This window comes from Numenius arquata, chromosome 2, assembly GCF_964106895.1.
Source record: "Numenius arquata chromosome 2, bNumArq3.hap1.1, whole genome shotgun sequence".
Taxonomy (NCBI): domain Eukaryota; kingdom Metazoa; phylum Chordata; class Aves; order Charadriiformes; family Scolopacidae; genus Numenius; species Numenius arquata.
This window is the reverse complement of record NC_133577.1, coordinates 14,688,465-14,711,148: the sequence shown is the minus strand read 5'-3', so window position 1 is coordinate 14,711,148 and position 22,684 is coordinate 14,688,465. Positions and strand designations below refer to the sequence as shown.

At 38.6% G+C, this 22,684-nt stretch overlaps 1 protein-coding gene across 1 annotated transcript; it reads right to left on the bottom strand.

Annotated features, from left to right (window-relative positions):
- Positions 1-8,858: 8,858 nt before the first annotated feature.
- FBXO30 (F-box protein 30) lies at positions 8,859-22,355 on the bottom strand. The gene is made up of 3 exons (XM_074168519.1): positions 22,251-22,355; positions 13,236-15,330; positions 8,859-12,367 (listed from the first exon to the last, which is right to left on the bottom strand). Exons 2-3 carry the CDS (start codon positions 15,312-15,314, stop codon positions 12,164-12,166), a joined length of 2,283 nt encoding a protein of 760 aa, XP_074024620.1. The 5' UTR covers positions 15,315-15,330; positions 22,251-22,355; the 3' UTR covers positions 8,859-12,163.
- Positions 22,356-22,684: the final 329 nt, after the last annotated feature.

Genomic DNA, 22,684 nt, shown 5'->3' with positions numbered 1-22,684 from the left:
AGGGACATGTCATCAACCAGAGAACTATAAAAAGGGAAAGCTACAGAACTGTTACTTGGCAGCTGACTAGAGTGATGGATGAATTACACATTATCACCTAGAAGAGCTTACTTCAGACTTGCAGAACTAGTACTTTATTCTAGAATTGAGACATATTTTAAGCAGCAGCCGGTATGACCTGGATTAGAACACTCTGAAAATTGCATGGAAGTCAACTTGAATCCACTCATTTCCCTACAAACACCTCTTTTATGTAAATTTAATAATAGCATTATCATATGCCAGAACATGAATATGTACAACACGAATATCCCTGTAGCTAACAAACTTAAGACTGTTCTACTGAGACCAAAAATACTCAAAAGATCTGTTAAAAGTTGTATTTACATAACAAATCCAACTGGCATCACTTTTCACTGGAGCATTTCTAAGTCAGATAAACAAGTTGCTGGCAGTCTTTCCTAAGCAAACAAGTTCTGTTAAGGTTTCTGCCCGTACTGCTAGAGAATGAGTGGGTTCGTATGACATTTATTATGCTGTATTTATTAATACTTGTATTGCTGTAGCGCATCTTTGTTCAAACATTACTACCGGCATAAATTCAAGGAAATAGAAACTGACATGTTTGATATATTGATCCAACTAAGCATAAAATGAACCCTTCATGAATTTCACAGAGTAGTCACATCTTAGCATCTCACTACATTTCAGTGTGATTACATCTATACGATCCATAGGGAGCAATAAATAGATACATTTTTTTCCTCACCGCAGTTGCATTATGGATGGGTTTGTCAGAACATCCCCCTGAAGCCTAACAGCAACTTTAAAGGTCTGTAATATCTGCGTTAAACTGTTTTGAAAAAAAAATCGTTACTTCTATTGTTAATCCCACTAACACTGATGTAAAAGAACAATTGACTTGTATTTAATGGCACAGAGGGAAACAGAAGTGACAGTAGATCTGCTGGGAGAGCGCGTTTGGCAATGCTGGGATCACTGACAGTACAGGCCAGTTTTTGGCTCCTGGCACATCCCGTGGCAATTCCTCAATCAAATTATTTGCGGACTAACATGACATTAGCTGAGTTGTGGTAATGACCAGGTAAGTTCTCTCACTCTGCTCCAGCTGCAAAGTATAACACATCTGCTAACACTACCATGATGTCTCAGCTGATTAATGGTACTGCGGTAGCTTGCAATTATAAGCTATGCGGTCACATATGTCTGGGAGCAGGGAACTCCCTTATCATGGGTGACTCCCCAGATAATGATGTGTGGCTGGTAACATCCTCCGTACTTTCTTCAGTCCCCGCTGAGGTTAGTTTCAGCTTGAGCACAACTCTAAAATTTTACCTCCGTGGATGCAAGTAGTCACTCTGACCCGAAATGCTGCATCAAACTTTGTAGAAAAACATTCCCGTATGATCTTCACATAACCATCAGGTACTTGCTCAAGATCCAAAGTAGGCCAGCAAGCTTCAGTTGGCCACTCGTTAACTCTGTTAGGTCACCACCACAACTGCGTGTTGTTCTCAGTAACTACCATAATTAACACTATGTTGCTCATCCAACTTCTGTCAATTAAGAGGGCCTTAAAGTTCCAACAGAACATTCCAAAGGCAGGCTGTGCCCCAACTCTCTCTACAGTAGCACTTCTCAACTCCACTTTTGCTGAGAGCATACCCATGGTAAGAGCAAAATTAAAGAGAGAGCTGGGACTCTAGCCTGGAAAAGAGAAGGCTGAGGGGAGACCTTATCTATGTTTACAAGTACCTAAAGGGTGGGTTGAAGGATGATGGAGCCAGACTCTTTTTCAGTGGTTTCCAGTGATAGGACGAGGGGCAACACGCACAAGCTGGAACATAGGAAGTTCCTCTCAAATATGAGGAAGAACTTCCTTACAGTGAGGGTGACAGAGCCCTGGAACAGGCTGCCCAGGGAGGTTGTGGAGTCCCCTTCTCTGGAGATTTTCAAGATCTGCCTTGATGCAGTCCTGAGTAATGTGCTCTAGGCAATCCTGCTTCAGCAGGGGAGTTGGACTAGATGATCTCTAGAGATCCCTTCCAACTCTTGAAAATTCCGTGATTCCGTGATTTATCTTGGCTAATTGTCAACGCATAAATTATCCCATATTCTTCACCTATTTTGAAGATTTCTTACTGACATTTTATTTCACCTATGGGCATTCTGGCCAACCTTGGTGTTTAACACACCTATGCACAATGTAACTTATTCATACGGGTTTCTCTGTGTTATTCAGGGACTATTTAATGTAGTGGAATAATCTGACGTCATTCATTCAATGAGGAGAGAAAGCTGCAAGCAAGAGAGAGCTCAGAAGCAGCTCTCACAGTGATTATGATGTGAGAAACAGTGCCTTATTATTGAATGTTCATTCTCTGCCTGATTTGGAGACAAGACAAACTGGATCTTCCACATATGAAACATCTTAACCATTCAGCTGTTGCTCTGAACACCAGTATCTTGCTTGCTTTCTTGACATAAGCCATACCAAAAAGTTTGTGTTTCATTCCAAAGCAGAAGGAAAACACAAAAACCTCGTTTTTTTCTTTCTGCAAAACAATTACAGCTTTCCAATTGAATGATATTGCTGAGTAACATTAAACTACACAACCCGCTTTACTCCATCATTAACACTGCAACCCTGATGACAAATGTAATTAAGGCTTCAACACCTACTCTGGATCAAAACCCTGAGTCAAAACCATTCAACCACTTGAGTAAGAGGAAACAAGAAAGTTGGTTATTAAGAAGTCAAATCTTTTGAGTGGTGCTATTGTCGCCAGTTCTTACTATGAGTACACGTGCATTCAGTAATTTAAAACCAAGTACTTTTTAGTCTGAGCTAGAGATCATCCTCTTAAGAGGAAAGGCTGGGAGACCTAGGTCTGTTTAGTCTGGAGAAGACTGAGAGGGGAGCTCATCAATACTTATAAATATCTAAAGGGTGGGTGTCAAGAGGATGGGGCCAGACTCTTTTCAGTGGTGCCCAGCAGCAGAACAAGGGGCAACGGGCACAAACTGGAACACAGGAAATTCCATCTCAACATGAGGAAAAGCTTCTTTACTTTGAGGGTGACAGAGCACTGGAACAGACTGCCCAGGAGTCTCCTTCTCTGGAGATACCCAAAACCTGCCAGGATGTGATCCTGTGCAACCTGCTGTAGGTGAACCTGCTTTAGCAGGGGGGTTGCATGAGGTGATCCCCAGAGGTCTCTTCCAACCCCTGCCATTCTCTGATTCTCTGACATGGTCAGGCCCTCCCCTCTCACATGTAGCAGGGGTGGTGCTCACCTGTCTTGTGGAGTCACAGGACCTCATCATCTCATATATGGTGTAAATCAACACAGTAAGCCTTGTATCTCAGTCTCCCAAGCCCCATTGGAATTGGCATAAACATAAATATGGACGATACATCTCAAGTAGCCTTCCAGTGACTACAGAATAGGAGTGGAGACAACAATACCCAAGAAACAAATTGCCACAAAGACAAAAAAAGTCAAGTGCTTTCTAATTGTTTTGTCCTTGGGCTTGATCTTGACTGGCTGCCAGACACCCAACCAGCCGCTCTTTTTAATTCCCCTTCTTGAGGAGAAAAGATGGAAGAGCTTGTGGGTTGAGATAAGGACAGGGAGATCACTCACCTATTACCATCACAGGCAAAAAAAACTTGACTTAGGGAAAATTAAATTTATTGCCAATTAAAAATAGAGTAGAATGGTGAGAAACAAAGGTGAAACTAAAGACACCTTCCCCCTACCTGACTACTCTTCCCAGGCTCAACTTCACTGCTGACTCTTCAATCTCCTTTCCCCCACAAACAGCACAGGGGGATGGAAAATGGGGCTTGTGGCCAGTTGGTAACAGCTCCTCCCTGCCACTCCTTCCTCCTTGCACTTTTCCCCTGCTCCAGAGTGGGATCCCTCCCACAGAATACAGTCCTTCACAAGCTTCTCCAACATGATTCCTTCCCGTGGGCTGCAGTTCTTCAAGATCTGCTCCCACAAGTGTCGTTTCCATGGAGTACATTCCTTCAGGAATGGACTGCTCCCCCACTAGGTCACTGGATCTGCCAGAAAACCTGCTTCTGCATGGGCTCCTTTCCATGGGCTTCACCTTCCCTCAAGGTACATCCATCTGCTCTGAAACAGGGTCCTCCATGGGCTTCAGAGTTTATACCTGCTCCTGTGTGGTCCTCCATGGGCTGCAGAGGGAGAACCTGAGTCACCATGGTCTTCTCCACAGGTTGCAGCAGAATCTCTGATCTAGCAGCTGAAGCTCCTCTTTCTTCACTGCCCTTGTGAAGACCATGTGTTTCTATCACATTTTTGTCACTCTTCTCTCACAGTTGCCACGCATGGGTTTTTACCCTTTCTTAAATAGGTTTTCACAGAGGCACCACCAGCTTCATCTATGGTCTTAGCTTTGGGCAGTGCTGGGTCCACTGCAGAGCCACGTAGATCCAACTGTGTTCAGCATGGGGCAGCCTCTAGCCTCTTCTCACAGAGGTTCCCTCCTTCCGCCCCGCTCCCAAACCCCTGCCACATAAATCCAGCACAGTCCTGTTCAAGATAAATCATGCTTTACACTCTTGAGGAGGAAGGCCTCAATCTTGGATACGCATACCTTTGAGTCAATCAGGTGGAGTCATCTCCTGATTTCAGGGCAGCAAGACAATATCCCAGGGAATAATCTGAAGTACGCACACAGGGCAACATTTACTCGGGGGGAGGGAAGGTGCCATGCATAATCTGCCATAAAGGCTGAATTTTCTAAAATTACTCAGTGGTAATCATAGCCACCGAAAAGACTGTTAGCTTCAACAGGAGGCAGATGCCTCCTGCTCAAAAAATGTCCTCTTGAAGAGACAAGATCATATTAACCTGGTAATAATTAACAGTTTGCAAGGAAAAGCAGCACGTTAAGTCCTTGAGTAAATTTTCCTGTGATACGACTGCAAAAACAGAGAATGGCACTTGCTGGTGTGTGAAGGGCTACTAAATGCACTTATACTAAACTTTGGAGAGCTTCCCATTCTCAGACCACAATCAATGATCAAGGATCACAGGGACTGTCTCATACCTGAGCACTGAAGAGAAACTTTTCAACTTAGCTGAAGTAGACCAAGTTTCTTTTCTTTTGCCTCCCTTTAATTATTTTGGAGGACAGCAGGCATGCTTAACACTTGGAACACAAGTTCACCTGCCATCATTTACTTTCCAAAAGAGATGAGTTTAAGAAGGAGTACCCACAGAACTTCTCATGAACTAAACTGAGGAGCAGGACTCCAGGAAGTTCTAAAAAATAAGGCAGGTCTTTGTCACTTCAGCCAGAATGAGAACCATTTTTTTGGTTACAATCTGCCTCTTCCCCCTATCACTTTGAAAAAAACCAGGCTTTCTTCAGGTGACCTAATCAGATGATAAGAAGCAAATTTGATGATCAAGAGATCTGCACCACCTTGGATGGAAAAGATAATGATTTCAGTATCAGTTAACATTACTTTGTGATACCCATCTGGCACATGTCCCAAATTACTTGAAATGTAAACACTCAAGCATAAAGACAATTAAGTGTTCTGAGGGTTTTTTGTGTCAACTTCCCTGCTAAACAGAAAAGCAGTTTTTCCTATGAAACCTGGAAAGTATTTGATATAAAAAAGACATGAAGTGCAAAACATTAAATAGATAAGCACTGACATGAAGTGAGACTCTTGTAGGTTCAACGTGACTCCTAGAACACTGAAGAGTCTCAAGCTGGTATGGAAGATTCATAGCTACGTATGAGAATTGCCCTTCTCCCTGATCTTCAATACAGGGTTGAAAAGATCATCTCATTGCATCTGAGGTATTTAATAACTACCAGAACCTTAGCAAAGACTCCCTACAACCATGACAAAGATCAATGGTAGAATCTTGTACTTGAAACCATCTCAACCCATTAAATACCTATATAAATACCCCCAATTTTTTTCAGCTATTTACATACTTGAACTAGTCAAAGAGAATAAAAAAACCCTGCATGATAAAAAAAAAAATAGCAAATCTGTTATCATTTAAGCTCCACTTGAAGATCAAAAGGACAGCAAAAAGGTGACACTGCCAATCACACAGCTTTTGTAAATGCGTTTTGGTTTTTTTTTTTTTTTCAATAAAATAATGCATTTTCTTATCTATACATAGTGGATTTCATTTGAACAAAATATAGAAATTGAGTTTTCCATTTACTTGCCAGAGTCTGCTAACAAACATTAATGAACACTGTTTGTATATACAAACAGGACAGAAATCCATCAATGAGAATCATTCTAGTTGCTGGAGTGCTCTTGGTTTCTTTTTTTGTTTTTTTTTTTTTTCCTGGTTGTTTTGTTTGTTTTGTTTTTTAACCTTTAACATAAATGCTTCTGTGTTTATCCAAAATGGCATCAGCTGAAAAACATCATTACGAGTTGCAGCTCAAGTGAAGTCAGTCACACATCACTTAGACCGAACCTGTTTTACCACAAAACACTGAAGCAGTTTTGTGTTGTGTACAATCCCATCTGCTGAGAAGATAGCCTTACTACATTGTTAAATCAAGAACATCCTACTCATCTGCATATCAAAAACCACGTGCACAGTGAGATACCATATACAACTCTTCTTGCTTAGAAGTAAAGCCACCTTCCTTAGGCCACGAGGCATCCACTCCTCCCTTACTCTTGAAACACACAATGACGTGGGACTCCAAACAGCTGATGCTCATAAACAGCTGCCACAGTTCATAACAGTCATATTTTACCTTAACCAAGGTTCAAGTCTCATTAAGCGGCACATTATTTCCTGTTTGCTACAAAGGCCTCCAGAATCACATGTGGAACCCAACTATCTAGTTACAATACTATAGAGTACACAACATTCAGAAGATTACACAACATGAAATGATCAAACATTAACACTTCTGACCAAAGTCCAACATACACAGATGCCAGGTTCTTGACTGTTCATTTGCTAACGAGCCACATAATCAGGTTAGTTTTGTTCTGCAGCTTGCCCCTTTGTTGCCATGTTCCTGTGAAAATACTAATGCAACCCAACTTTCACCTTGCGAGCACAATTCTCTCCATTTAGATCACAATAAGCTTGAAGACTGCTCCTTTGTTACATGCTTGAAAACATACCTTAGGGGGGAAAAAAAAGGGCCAATCTTAAATGAAAACCACATATTACAATTTATTTCTTGTGTTCAGTCCTCAGTTTTATACCGTTTCATGACACTGTCAGACTGAAATAACATTGTAAGGTCATTGCAATTTTTCCTACTACTATCTTTCTGCAGTTCATTCATATGATGATTTTAAATAAATAAATAATTTGTCAGCACAGTTTAGCATAAAACTAAGCACCACTGAAATACTCTCAAGGCAGAAATCACATTTTTCTGATTCTACAAATCTAGCCTTATGTGAATCCATACCTCATGAAATTCTAGCTTTTTATTTTCTGTATTTTGCAGTTAAAATCACACATGGTTATTTTGTATACTTTTTTCTACTACCCAGGGCTATAACCAGTCCACATACCTACTACCCGACTACTGCATGTGGCGCAGAATTTGGTTTGTCAAAATGGCAGAGGTGTGGCCTTGTACTACCACATTTCAGAATGCATCTAATGATGATTAATAATGTTTTCTTGACTACCAGGGCATTAGCAAGGTATAGTGAATGCTATCAGTATTCTTACTTTGCTCCTTGCATTCCCTAACACATTTTTGTTTCCTTTTTCTGGCAAATACTGACGGAAACCAAGCAGATGAATTTTTCTATTATTCTTACCAAATATTGCCCCTGACACCACCAGCATGTAGAATCTACACCAAATACATCCCTTGCATTCAGTAGAGAGGACTGCATTCAACTTAACCAATACAGAAATACAGGCAGCGCTTGGAGACAGTTTACAAGTGAAGCACATTAGAGCTCAAGTAGCAGCAGGGTAATTCCTGCTACCAGGGAAAGATTGATAAATCATCAGTAGAACACCGTTGCCACATGCACAAGTCAAACTCCCAGCACTCTCACAGTCTCTCAGATGAGTGTGTCTGTGCTGGGACTGGACGCCTTCGTTATTTTAAGCCTACTTCTCCATTCAGTTTTCCTCTCCAGTTTGGATTACTGCTACAATATTCACCACATGCCGAACAGTCACACTATGAGAATCCCATTCTTCAAACAGCCTCTGCTTTACGTGCCATAACTTTTTATATACACTATCTCAACGCTATTTTTTCCTCAGTGCTGTAAACAGCCAGTAGATTTTGCTCATCTGGAGATGATCAAAGATGCCTGAACAGACATTCTGACTGAAAGAATTTAAATCAGCTTTCTGATATTACAGCAAGCATTGAATTCTTCACTGACCTTAACTCTCATTTTAGGAAAGTACATTCAACAGGTAAGAGCCTGCTGGTTCTTAACCAACTGCTAGTTTAAACCAACTAAAGATGGTTTTAGCAGTATTATTCTCAGAAAAAAAAAACAAGCTAAAACATACAGGTAAATCCTCTAGAATACTTTAGGCATCAAGAAAGTTAAACACAAAATATTTCCTTACACAGCAGAATATCTAATCCATTTACAGAGAGAGAAAAACAAAATTCTCACGTGGCCTGTCTGAAAACTGAAATAGCCACAAGTTTGTAATGGCTAAAATTAAACCATGAGTCACACCAAGTTACTCGACACAGTTTAATTTATTATCAGATTTATGTAGTATAGGTACATTCTTATTTGTAAAGAATATTAGGATACTCATATTAGCAAATGGCAGGGCAAAAGGTCAATTTCTGGACAGTCTTCTATTTTAATGAGGTTTTATGTTTTGCCATTCCATAAACAGTCTGAACTACAACTGTCATCTAAAAAATACCCTAAAGTCTTGCTTCTGTACCATTTTAAGCAACAACTTTCTACAGAAAACTTCACTCATGAGACAATACACTGAAAGTGTTCTTTGCAAACTGGTAGTCTAAGTGCATATCATAGAATCATATTCATCAGATAATCTTTCCAATTTATTATTCATAAAAAACAATTAAACCTATGAGGTACAATGTGGGTCTGCAATGTTGCATAGTAAAAACTTTAATTGTGGAAGGAAATCTACGCTGCGTAATAGACCAAAGCAATAGAAATAGGTGTAGACTGTAAAAAGGAATGACTGATCTTCAGACCTAAATGAATGTGAATACGTATTAACCACTTCCAAATTATGCAATGTTTAAATGTAACTAGATGCCTTTATATAAATGGATTTTCTGAGTACTTACTGGAATTCTATAGGCAGACATTGAGCACCATGTTTGAACACTGGAAGGCTGGTGATAAGCTTTAATAAAAGTACAATCATACTAAAAGAGAAACTCCAAAAGTTTTATTAGGATTTCAACAGACATTGCAAAAAAATATTGCATAATGATTGAAAACATAATATTTTTAACAAAGTAGCAATGTGGTATCAAGTAAAAGAAAGACTGGAACAGCTGTCTATATATGCTGTAAGGAAGATGTACCAAGAAAGAATATGACATTTTTAAAATTCAAGGGCAAATGTGAACAAGCCACATTTTGATAGACTGACTGTACACCACATATGTTTTACAAACTGCATAGCAGTGTAAAAAAAGTTTTTATCCTAACTATATTGTAGTCCTGCATTTGGAGCAGCTTACAAGGCAGAGATTTTGTTTACAACATTGATATTTTAATAGCTCTGGATTCTCATAAAAAATAAAACTAATTTAACAAAAAAGCCTGTATCTACATTTGAAAACAAAAGTGCATGTATCGAGAAATAGTGTTATTTCTTAAGAAGAACACTAAGTACTTAAAAAGTTCATTTTAATAGATCAACAACTGATAACACTTTAGATGTAGATCTGCACTGTGCTACAAGCAAGATTCTACCACCACCAGCTTCTCTAACTGAACACCCTCTTTCCCTAAGCGGCCGAGACACATGTCTGCCTACCATTCTTGTCCGGGTTCTGGGTAGTTATAGACAACGCCGAGTACCAAAACCACCACGTTGCTGACTAAAAAAATACCAGTAACCCAAGACAGATGTTTTAAAGTAGATTTAGCCATGAACGCAAGCATAAATTCCTCAATATTCAGGATCGTTTTCAGTCACACAACTACTTTTAAACACTGGAGAGCAGCAGCAAGCAGCCATTAGAGCTAAAAGTCAAGAACTGATGAGAGTCTGTCTCCTGCCTTGTACTGAATAATTTGTGGGTAATAACCATTTCAATGCACTCGGAGAATGGTGGACGGGATGTGTGTGTGAGGGAGTGTGTGTTAAAATCCCTACCTAAAACCCAGTTGCTATAGTCAGATTTGTACATGAATCTGGACTCTCCTTTCCACATAACTGTGGTAACAGCTAAGAATTACTGCAAATAAAACGTCTGTAGAGGGTTTACTCCTTTCCTCTCTCCAAACAAAAAAAAGAGAAAGTATGGAAAGAGAACATGTAGTTCGAAGATCCAGGCAGAACTTCTGTTTGAGCTCTTGTAATTTCAACTCATGGCACTGAAGAACTAGATTTAATTTTTTTCTGGGCACCTGTAGCACTCTGGATAGAAAAAGGCAGTGAATGTTTAGCTGGACTGGACCCAGAGTGGGAAATGCACAGATACCGCAGTTGTGAACTGCAGCCAGACTAGCCATAAACAAGTGTCCAGTGCAGAAATTACGAGTAATAAATTTAGCCATTTTTGTAAACATCTCCTTCTTACTAATCTCTTATTTTTTCCTATAATGGAAATGCATACTCCATTTCTTTGTTCCAAGCTCTGGTTTGTTTCTGTTTTAGCTTTGTGGCACAGTTGCTAAGTGCAACAGGCTAGAGACACCAACACTAATACAAACAAGTTGGAAAGTCAGTTCAAGTTATTACAGTTTTGCTATACCAGGCCATTTTTCTTAGCATGTATTCTCTGTTCACAAATGCTTTGTAAGATCTTTTATTGTGGAAGACTGGAAGCAAATTGGAGTCGTTAATTTAACAGATGTGGTTGAATATACATTTCTGATATGCCTTATGCAACTAACAAATCATGTCTCATCTTATGAAGATGATACATTTGCTATACATACCAGTAATTTAAAATGCTCCTCAAAAAAGCAGCATTTTTATAGACAAATTAACAGAAAAGGAGACAATACATCTCACAATACCATAAAACAAGTAAAGCCCTTTCATTAGCTGCATTATAAATTCAAAACTGTTCATCACATACTTCAAAATTCTGACTGCTCAAGCAATTTAATCCTCAGCCAACTGCAGGACAAGGAAAAACATTTTAGACATTTTATATCAATTTCATTGCAGGTGTGAAAGTAAAAACTAGCATTCCATGTTTTCAGCTCTAAAAGTTTTGCTCCCAAAAGTGAAATAACTGTTAATAGTTCAGAAGAAAAATAATCATTGTTGACATGTCAAAAGGAAGTTGTACTAAAAATTAAGCTGTTGTAAATCTGAGTTCACTTAGATCATTCCTAAAAAAAAAAAAAAAAAATTTTAAAAAAGCTGATCCTAGATCACCTGTTAACTAGGAAGAGCACTACAACACCAATTGCATGAGAAAAGATGCGCTTAAAAGCTGTGTTCGAGACATCTACTATAAAGTTTTGGATTTTTTCTTATCTTTCAAGTATTTGGATTATAATTTGTTAAAAAAAATAGACCAAATACAGAAAGTACATTTGGTCAGGATTTTGTCTCCCTACAATTCAGTGTTTCCTATCTAAATGTGCATACCATTTAGAGGCCATTTTTGAAATGTTATCAGCCAACAGCAACATGGGCACCAGTGAATCAGAAAACACACCTTAGGATTTTGTTCTTAAATTATATAAGTTAGATAAAACTACCCTGTCCAGCAAGTTCCGAATTTTTCAAACGTTAAGGCAACTTTCATTACTTTCCAGCTAAACAGTATTATAAAAAATAAATGTCACTTCAAACCTTATATACACAGTGACAGAGAAGATTTAGCCAGAAAGTATCTTTAGTACATTAATAAAGTGTCACGTAATATTACCGAGGTTATATCAGGTGCTTGAGTGTAGGTGCAATTGGAGTGGTTGCAATATTTAAAGTACTGGTTTCAAAACAGAGCGCAGTGAACGTCCTTCTTTAGTGAGTTCTCGTGTTACACACATACATGGCAGCGGAACAGCCTCCTCTCTTCTCTCCACAGCATTATAGCTACATTTCTTCAAGTGGTCAGCCATGCTTACGATGTCAGCAAACTTCCACTCGTTCACAGTACAGAAGGCTGTACTGAAGCGCCAAACCTAGAAAATAGGTTGCACTTAGCCTCAAAATGCTTTAAGATACCCAAACTCAGAGCAGGAAATCAAACATGCACTATAATACTTTCACGCAATGTTTTGCAGCTACTATAAATCATGCTAAAAATCAACATGACAAAAACATACAATGCTAAACTTTGTAGAGCCAGTCCCAGGCTGATTCAGATTCCAAGCCAACTCTGAACACTGGGATGAAAGGCAGGCAATACTTTTTCCATCTACGAAGTAGATGCAATTAGAAGTTAAATGATGAAGTATTGCATGACCAACCACAATGATCCATTTCTGAAATGATCAGTTCTTCAATTCCAAATGATTGGTGCAGATACTCTGCATTTCTGGAGGAGGTGGGGAATGGTGAAAACTGGACTATACAAAGGTGACCCCAAAGGCTGTAAGAATTATTTACACACTTAAGGCTCTCAATATCATGGTAAAGGGACAGGATCTCAACAGATGAGCAAAAATTAAAACTGCTGTAAACAGCATAAAGGCAACAAAAGCAAACTTTGTAGGCAACTTTCCCCTTTCATGGAATATTGATATTAAAGAAAATAATGAAGTAATCTTTTAATTTTAAAATCTTGGGAAAATCAGAGTCAGAAAAACTAGACAAATACTATTTTAACTTCTACATCTTCAAAACTGGAGAAGACTGAACCAACCTGCTAGCAATTTTGATTAGTTGTTGTCCTATATGACAATCTTTGTATTTAAAGGGATATTATAGCAAAACCCAGTAATAACAAGAGTAATCAAGCAAAAAAACTAAGGGAAAAAGTCAAAGATGTGACTAATTTAATATATTCCCTTTCACCTTCAAAATAAAAAAAAAAAAAAAAAAACTTACCTTTTCTTTTATCTGCCAAGAAGAACTTCCATCTGGGTACTTTCTCTTCTCCCAAAGCAGTATCACCATTCCACGTGCTTGAAGCAAGCTTCCACATACATCTCTCATTAAACGTGACACTCTTGAAAGCTGACATAAACTAAAGCCATCTAGAAAACTAGCAATGTGCTGCAGAACCTCAAAAGGTAGACTACTCAGATGGTCATTGTGTAGTCCAATTAAGCAGCTTTTTGCTGGTTCCACTAATACTGTGGATATACAAGGCTGAACTCCAAATGACCGTAAGTGGCGGTCATGAATAATTTTTGCCCCCTGTGTTGAAGGGCAAAACCTTCGTTGCGAATATGTACACCCATAATATGCCAAAGGACACCTCTGCTCCATCCAGCCATTAAGGCCAGCATGAATGTCACCATGCACATTCTTAAAATGCGATGAAAATTCATTCCTCCTAAACAACTGTCCACAAACAAATGTAAACATTGAACGTTGTTTTGTTTGGTATCTAGCCACATATTCCAATACCAAATCCAGTCCAAGAGTCTGAAATGGACTCGGATTTGAGAGCTGTGGGTTGGCATGATCACATGCAGAAGCTGAAGCTATCTCCCCCACCATTGTATTTGTGGCCAATATAGCAGATGGGAGAGAAAATGTCTGGGTCCCAAAGTCAACACGATACACATCGACAGTGCGACTTTCTGATATCCCCCTACCTCCAGGAGAGTCTCCTAGGCAAAACAACAGAGCTGCAGTGATTAGATCAATTCCCTGAAGACCCATAGGATCTTCTGTTATCTCCAAATCTGATGTATCAACAGCTTTGTCTTCTTTTGGTGTAGACCAACAGTGGTTAACAAGGAATTTGTATGATCGATGCCGTAAAAGTGAAAATGCATCTACGTTTCTCAACCTTTCTTGTTCTGCTTGTCTCTCTAGCATTTCTTCTTCATTAGCATTACGGGGAAGTAGTACATGATTAACATTGCCATTAACTAAGTGATCAGCTGATATTACTTCTTTAAGTTGTGCTGTTACAGGTAAGGAGCTGCAAGACTGTAATGCTTCATCATCATGAGATGCAGTACATTCACCATTTGCTACACTGGATGGTTTTGAATTAGATACACCAAGATCTTCATTCTGGTCCAACACCTTTGAACACTCATTTTCTACATGAAAGCCATTACACAAAAGTGAAGAGTTACTGAGGTTTAGATTTAAGTCATGTTTTTGCACTACATCATAACAAATATCACTAGAACCATTTTGCTCCATTTGAGAATTTTGACTCAGGCTATCAAAGTTAATTCCCCCAACTGCTCCTATGTTATCTTCATCTGGATACTCATGGTCAGAGTTTTTATCCTGAACAATGCCATTAGAAGCGTGTTCTTTAATCTCAGTATCTTCTTTCATTTCATGTGGTGAAATGCAGAGTCTTGAATTTAACATATTAATGTCCCTTGTAGCAGTGTTCAGGATATCCAGAGCAGCAGCTAAACTCCTCGTTGTTTCTACAGTAGCTTGATAAAGTGCGCCATAGGACTCTTCATCTACAGGCATCAAACCATTTGAATGCACTGTATCTGGGGCACTTGATTTGACAGAGGTTGGCTCTCCGGATTGCGGTATTTGATCACCTGCTTTTGACATCATAGTTGCTACTTTAAGTGATTCTAATAACATGCGCTGGTCTTGAAGGGCTAACGCCATATCGAGCTGCTCCACTTCATCAACATCTTTACTCAGATTTTCGTAAGATTTTCGGTCTGCATAACTGACTGGCCATCTATTCCACTCCATGGTACAACATACCACGCTTGCAGGACAAACTTCTAGATGATCAGCAATTTTATTTCGGGCTACTATGAAGGGACATCCAAAGCCGCTATTCAAACAAGGCACTCTTTCAAGTGGACATAACATGCGATGTTCCTCAGCTTTACATGAGTGAAAAACTGCTCCACAAACCAACGGGCATCCAATCAAATCACAGGAAATGCCAGGCTCTGGTCTCGTCATACAACGACGGCTGACACAGTTCACACAGTGTAAATGTTGTTGATGTTCCTCCATGACTGTAAATCCAATTCTGGGTGAAGAGAAAGGAAACAAAACCATAGAATATTAACTCAATATTGTTATTATAGCCATTTTAAGAGAACAAGTATGTGACATTTTAGCTCAAAGAAATGGTGTTTAAAAGTTCACCTGAAAATTAAAGATACACGTGTGTATCAGAGTTCAAGACATAGTCTGTGCATTTATTCACCAGGTATAGTATATGCAACTGTGGTAAAAACGTTGTATAATCTTTCCCTCTGGAACAGCTCTTTTCCCCTGCCCATTGCAAATAGATGATTCAATGCAAAACAAAGCACGATCGTTGACTATGGCCTACTACCTAAAATCATAAGCCACACAACTCTACAAAGTAGGGAGATGAAATAAAGGAAGCTAGATTCATTCTCATCTCCATTTCTCTAAATTAAATGGAGGCAACCTATTCCCTGGGATGCTTGCTACCACCTAAGCTTCTGACACCCTCTTCATGCAGTTCTGTTGGAAGGCAATATGCAGCTCTCAGTGCATATCTCAATGCCCTGACATGTCCCATTCCCCCTCCTCCATGTTTCTGACAGACAGCAGCACTTTACAACAGCTCTTCACTCTTTTTTTTTTACTTCATCTATAGCCTATAGCTCCTCCCTTATTTTTATAGCAGCTGTTGCATAAGGGTAGCAATTATACTACACGTTAAATAAGTCACTTTATTACACTGAAAACTTTTACATAAGACTTTACTACCCAACATGGTCCTATGTATACCTCCATTTCAACCCACAAAAGTTAGTTCTTTTAATGCATCCTATGACTATCCTGATTATAATACCAGCAGTTCAAAGTGTAAGGGTAACACAACAACTTTACATAACAAGGCCAAACAGCAATAAAAATCCAAATAAAATAAATTGCATAATCTATTATAACATGTTGACAGAAAGGAAAAAATAACACTGTTCTTTGTTGTGGTATGGAGAAGAGAAAAAAAAAAGAAAGAAGAGAGTACACTTTGCATCTTTGTACCATACTTCAGTCGAGAAGCTATGGAACTGCTCACTAGCTGGAGCACAGGCTCATGCAAGTGACCAAGCTCCCCTCTATGCTCTAGCAACTCCCTCTCAGAAGTGATACCATGAGGGATTACAGTTCACAGATACCAGAGAATGACTTGCACAGAGCCAACTCTCAAAATACTGCGTCAAAAATACATTGGTTGGTTCCATCTTTTCCTCACTCCCCACCCTCCAGCAATTTTCTGGAAAAAGAAAATGCTTACAGAATTTACAATTAATAGAAACGGTTCCTTATCTTATTCTACTAGCTAACTAGTGCTCTCATACATTGCCTTCAGACTAAACACTTCAGTTTTAATACATTAAAACTTCTTGAATTAAAAATATTCTTAAACTCTAAAAATAAAATGGATTAATATTATTCCTTTTGTTCAAACTGAAGGTAAGAGGAAACAAAACTGCTTTCTAGACACTCCACTTTAAATAATTTAAAGCATTTAAATAGAAATCTATGTGACACTTCACTCACTTGTATTCTTTTAATACTGTGAAATTCATGCCAACTTTAAGTAGCAATCAGTCCTCATCCGTCGTAATCTGGATAACTCAAATATTTTAGCCACCCACTCTCCTGAACACTTCTAACAAAGAAGCATATGTGCTACACTTAGCAGGCAAAACACAGCTGAGTTTTCCCCACCATACTTTAGTATTTATATACTGAGCAACAAGTAAGTTTTGAAGAAATTGTCAAGTGCATCAGTCACTGAACTCAGTGACTGACTGACTTGCTAAACATTTTAGCAAACCCTTCTAGCATACAACCTTCTTTCAACTTGCATATTATGTCAGATCACATCTCCCACAAAGAGCTGAAACATGTTCAGTAAAGAATGAAAAAGAGAAAATTTGACTTCTCTGAGATATTTTTAGTTCTTCCAGCAAAGCCCTCTATAAGTAATTCCTGCCAAATACAGCAGCCTACCTGTTGTTAGACCAAAGAAAATTTCAGCGTTACATCAATACTGAAAACAAACTCTAGTTTTCCTCAAGGAGCAGGCAGGCAGAGATCAAAAGGAAGCTCTTAGGTTATGTGTGTATTTTGAAGTGGTTAATACAAAATGGAAACAGTCCTGAAAGAGACAATTGCTAGTTTATAATGCAGCTGCCCTCACAGAGCCCAGCACTTGCTTCATGTATCTAAACACAGTCCTGCTCCCATAAAACAAGCAGTCTGGTAGCAGCAAGGCTTAACGTAATCAGTTACCCACAGTTATTTTTTAAAATAAAAAATTTAAAAATATATATAGATATTGTTTACCTCATTTGCAAAAAAAGCTATGCACTCTGCTCACTTTAAGATGGCCAGAAGTGAGCCACTTCTAGAGCACAGGACAGTTGTGTTAGCTAGCCCACACTGCTATGGGAGCCCTGTTCTCTTGCTTCTAGGCCAAACCTGGCCCACATGCAGACAGCTCAGAACGCAGTGGAACTGAGCTTGTGTTTGCCTGTGCTGTTTGTGTAGACATACCCTAAATTAGTCAACCATCATTAAATACTATCTTTAAATGGCCTATGTGAGCTTACACAGAAGACCATTCTATTAAGACAGTAAAACATCCTCCTCCTTAGCATGCTATCTTGGTCTTTAAAAGTCAGATTGTGAAACCAGAGTTGCATGATGATCCTGGCTTTTCTCATGTTCCTGGGCTCTTTTCACGTGTAAGCTAATATTCATCAAAACTTAACGATTTCATACAAGCAAATAAAATTTTGAAGTGCGCAAGAAGACAAAACCTGGTGAAAACATCAAATATCACTAACAGAGAGTATACAAATGCCAGAGCAGACACTAAAATACCAAGTTTTACCGATAGGTAGATGCTAATTTAGTTCTGTAACAGATGCTTGCAGTTGTTTTTATAAAGAAGCAGCTATGCACGCGATAAATAGCTGAAGTAACCTATTCTCTCAGATTCTGTAAATAAGAACTTTATTGGTCACTAAGAAGTTTGATATTAATTGCCATTTCCCTTAAAATACAAATCCTTTGGCTCCTTAACTAAATAATTTAAAATCTCTTTGGACATCAGTGGATCATCAGCAGGACATTTACTAGAATTCTGTGTCCTGCTTACAAGCTTTAACTTCACAGCACCTGCTGCAGAACTTCAATTTAGTCAGAATGTCACATTTTATTTATAGCTTACTACAAAGTCCTTTTATATATATTAAATGCCCTTTTCTGCATTTTAGATTTTAATACCTGGGCTTCAAACTCAATAACTGGTTTGGGCAGTGATGAGTTCCTGGGTTGCTTAAATTAGTAAAGGCTTTTGATATAATTCAATTATCAAATTGCAAATCAAGTCCAAAGGCAAAAAACCAAATGACCCTATCAAACTGGTGAAACAGATGGATAAGACCTCAAGAATTAGCACATTCTTTAATCAACAAATGGTCATGACTGACTCCATTTTGTAAGCTAATCTTGTGAACCACAGAACTTAGCACCTCTTTGATTCATTAAGAGCATCCACATGTAAATCATTTTCCTTTGAAGAACCATAACTAATATATCACTAGTACTACACTGAGAACAAGAACCACCCTCCTCCCAAAATATTGCCTTGTAAAGGAAAAAACTGTTAGATAAAAGGGATGTAAAGAAAATTCTTGCTGGAGTGCTTTCATTTACTCTGATAAAGAAAATCGAAGGGGCTAGCAAAGACTGTCATTGCTGACCTGAAGAAAATGACCTGTCATTAAAACATGTACCAATAATATTTATAGTGTTTATACCCCATTGTGTTCCTTGCCACAATTTGGTGAGAAGATGGGAGTGTCAGATCAATGACTATAGCAAGAACAAACAGCTGTCCTTTTCTGATAGCGCAGTGTCAGCAACTAGCTTCAGTTCATATGAGATGCTTAAGTACATACACTTGACTGTTACTAGCAGAGAAACCTAAAAATACATCCTGTTCCAGTGAGGTGACCACTGCTCTCCGAATCTGTGCAATCACTTGATGTTATTGTACATACTATGCAGTCAGCTGACCAAATCAGCCAGAACATGCTTTGAAAATCTGTCATAATTAAAAGGATTAAAATTCCAGCTGCTACAGCCACATGATTTTCAGTTGCTGTTGTAACACAAACATTAAAATAGCATAATAGAGGTTTCAGTCACCACACAATACTTCAGCTGCAAGGGAGAGCTCTTACTTTCTTCTACACCACAGAGCAGAAGGAGCTGTATGTACTTAGTATTGTTAAACCCAAAGTCTGCTTACTTACTCTCCCCTACATGAATTCTCTGGTGCAGTAAGATAGGAAATCACAGCAACTATTACTGCTATTGGAAGCCTCCATTACTCAGCCACCTTGTGTTCACCAAACCTATAAAGCTCAACTATCTTTGAGACTCTGCCCTCTATCAAATGCAACTAAATAGGCCAACAGGTTCTTAAATTACTGGTTCAAGGAAGTAGAAGAATAGAGACACACAAGCAGTACTACAGGTTTAAACTCCCAGGAGCATCCAAATCCACCCACAAGCAGCCAAATATATGCAAACCACTCTAAAAAAATCCCTTTTGTTTTCTAGATTGTAGAACAGACTGCCATATTTCAGAATCTTCCATCTTTTACCCAGGTCTCTGGCTAAGAGTGGCTAACAAGTCTGGCAAGATGCCAAACTTTCAGAGAGGAAATGGCCAAGTGAGAGAGAGATTTAAGTGACAGGTGGTTAAAAAAACAAAGGGTAAGGAAAAATAGGGCAAGAGGTAGAGAGCAGTGTGGAAAAAAACAAAATTTAAAAAAAACAAACAACTTTAGAATATTCTGCCAAAATAGAATTGGCAGGACTACAGACAATTATTGAACAAGCTGTTTTATTTTTCTATATCCTACCATGCATGGGAGGATAACTATCACTCACCTTGACTAACAGTTCTAACTATCAAATGCTTTAAACAAGCTTTGCAGTCTTCTAGAAGGTAAGCTTTTCTTGTCTTGTCATCCCTATTCTGCACAAAAAGTATAGCAATTTTTGTATCTAAAAACCAGCACCTCAGTCTATTACTACAGTGGCACAGCTGCATTAACTTTCTATGTCAGGCAGGTTATGCTCCCTTCTGAGATCTGGGGTTGGTGGTGTCTGGGTTGGTTGGTTTGAGGTCTTTTTTGACTTGCCAGTTTTCAAATAACTGATGAAAAAACATGAACTGTTTCAACTTGAGAATGGCAAGTGCCACCACTAGTTGCCATCCCCACTTGAGAATGCTCTAACTCTATTCCTCTAGACTTCATGAAGTCTAAGGTTCAGCCACTGTCCTCATACTAGGGAGCTGGGTACCTGCTTAAATATCTCTCCATTGGTCTGGGAAGGCAGGAAACAGGGACATACAGCAAAATGAATCTAATGCTACACTAATTTCCAACTACTCTTTAAAATGGTAAGTTCAAAAGAACAAATAACATTACAAACTGCTAGTTATTAATATGAAATAACATGGCGAAGAGGTAATAAATTTAAAGGTATGTGCTTCAATTGCGCAGGTAATAGAGTAGTACATGTTGCTATATTTTATTATTTTATATACTAGGCAATTGTTCTTTTTTACATAATTTTTCTGATTTGAAGAGAAGTTCCTGACAGGAACTCTGCGAAGCCTTGTATTTCTTCAAACTGGTTTACATCACACATACTTTTAGGAAGTAGAATCCTTTCAGATGCCACACTTAAAATCTCAGCCTTACAGGATACAAATTACTACCCCCCCCCAACCCCAGGTTCATCAGGGCAAACCTGGATTCTGTTACAACTAGACAGATGAGAGAAGTTAAAAACAGATTCAAAACATTTGGATAGACGCATTTTCACTGCATTCTCAAACATAAATTCATCCACAACAAAGAAGAGAGCATCTTTCCTGCCTGGCAGTACGTGCATATATTGGACGTATCTAAAATGAGTCTACATTATTTTTTTGTTAATCACTGAACACATGAGAAGGAGCTTCAATAACTAAAGCCCAAACTACTATAAAGTAGTATGTTACTTCTACCATTATCATCATATGTATTACACAAAAGAGGCAGTAAAAGGTCAGACTCAAAACATAGCTTCTTATTGCAAGAAAAAAACAAACCCAGGGGGATACATACTTCTGGAAAGATTCTAGTTTCACCAGTTATCTAGCATCAAAGGAGTATGTACTAATTGCTTTTTGAAGCTTAAATTGAATTTATCCATCTACCTCAAAAACAAGCCAGATCAAAACAAAAAGAAACTTCTAACTACAGCAAAAATAGTATTAGAATTGTAAGGAAGTACAACTTTTTTATGTCAACCTTATAAAGAAAAACTTTTCCATGTCTACTCCTGCCCTAAACATCCTATTACAGGAGCTGACCTGTATTTTGCATTCTTTTGAGTAACACTTTAGGAGTTCCTTTCCTCCTAGCGGCAAACAATCATCCTCCCATTCAGAGAATTCAGTGAGATACTTGAGAATTCAGTGAGATATTTCCTTCCAAATCACTGCAGCCAAAAAAAAAAATCCAAACAACAGAATTCAAGGGGAAAATGACCAAAAGCAAAACACTGCTTTGACTGAAGTAGACCCTCCACTGATGCCCCACGTTTCTGGCTTTGTCCCATTTTAGAATACAAGCTCTGATGGAATGATAGAACACTTTATTCTATCACTATTAAACTCTATGAGTGTTAAAAATCAAAACCAAAACTACAAGTCTTTTCCTTAAAGTACTTTTGTGACAGATCTGCCATGCATTCTTGTCTCCTTGACACATTCCCCACAGAAGAAACCCAAAGGCCTCAATGTGCATTTGGCCACACACCGACACAGGACGACCACACCAAGAACCGCTACACTTGCTGCATGGCTCAGGCACAAAAGCACTCTACCTGTTGAGAAGGTGACAGGGCAGAATCAGCTAGAGAGCCAGTAGATTTCATGTGTAAAGCACTTCTGAACTTAAACGCAGTGCGACTCCTCGATTGCTGCAGACTCTGCAAGAAATGAGATCAGAAGTAAGATTTCGTTGCAGGTGTACAGATTGCTTTCCATATGTACAATCCTCTGAAAAGGTCACATGCTTACATTATCTGGAGCTACAAATGTTGAAATATTTTGCAGGTTTCCTGAAAAAACAAACAAGTTTTTAACAGATTTTGAAAGTGCAATCTATGTTCTGTTATTTTAGCTTATTGCTAGCTGTTAGTCACACTAAATGGTATCCTATTTAGATCTAAGACTAGAAAAGATTTATATTAGAAGTTATTATTCTGACCTACTTTACTCAATCCTATGGTTTGGCCCACCATGAACCACTTTAATA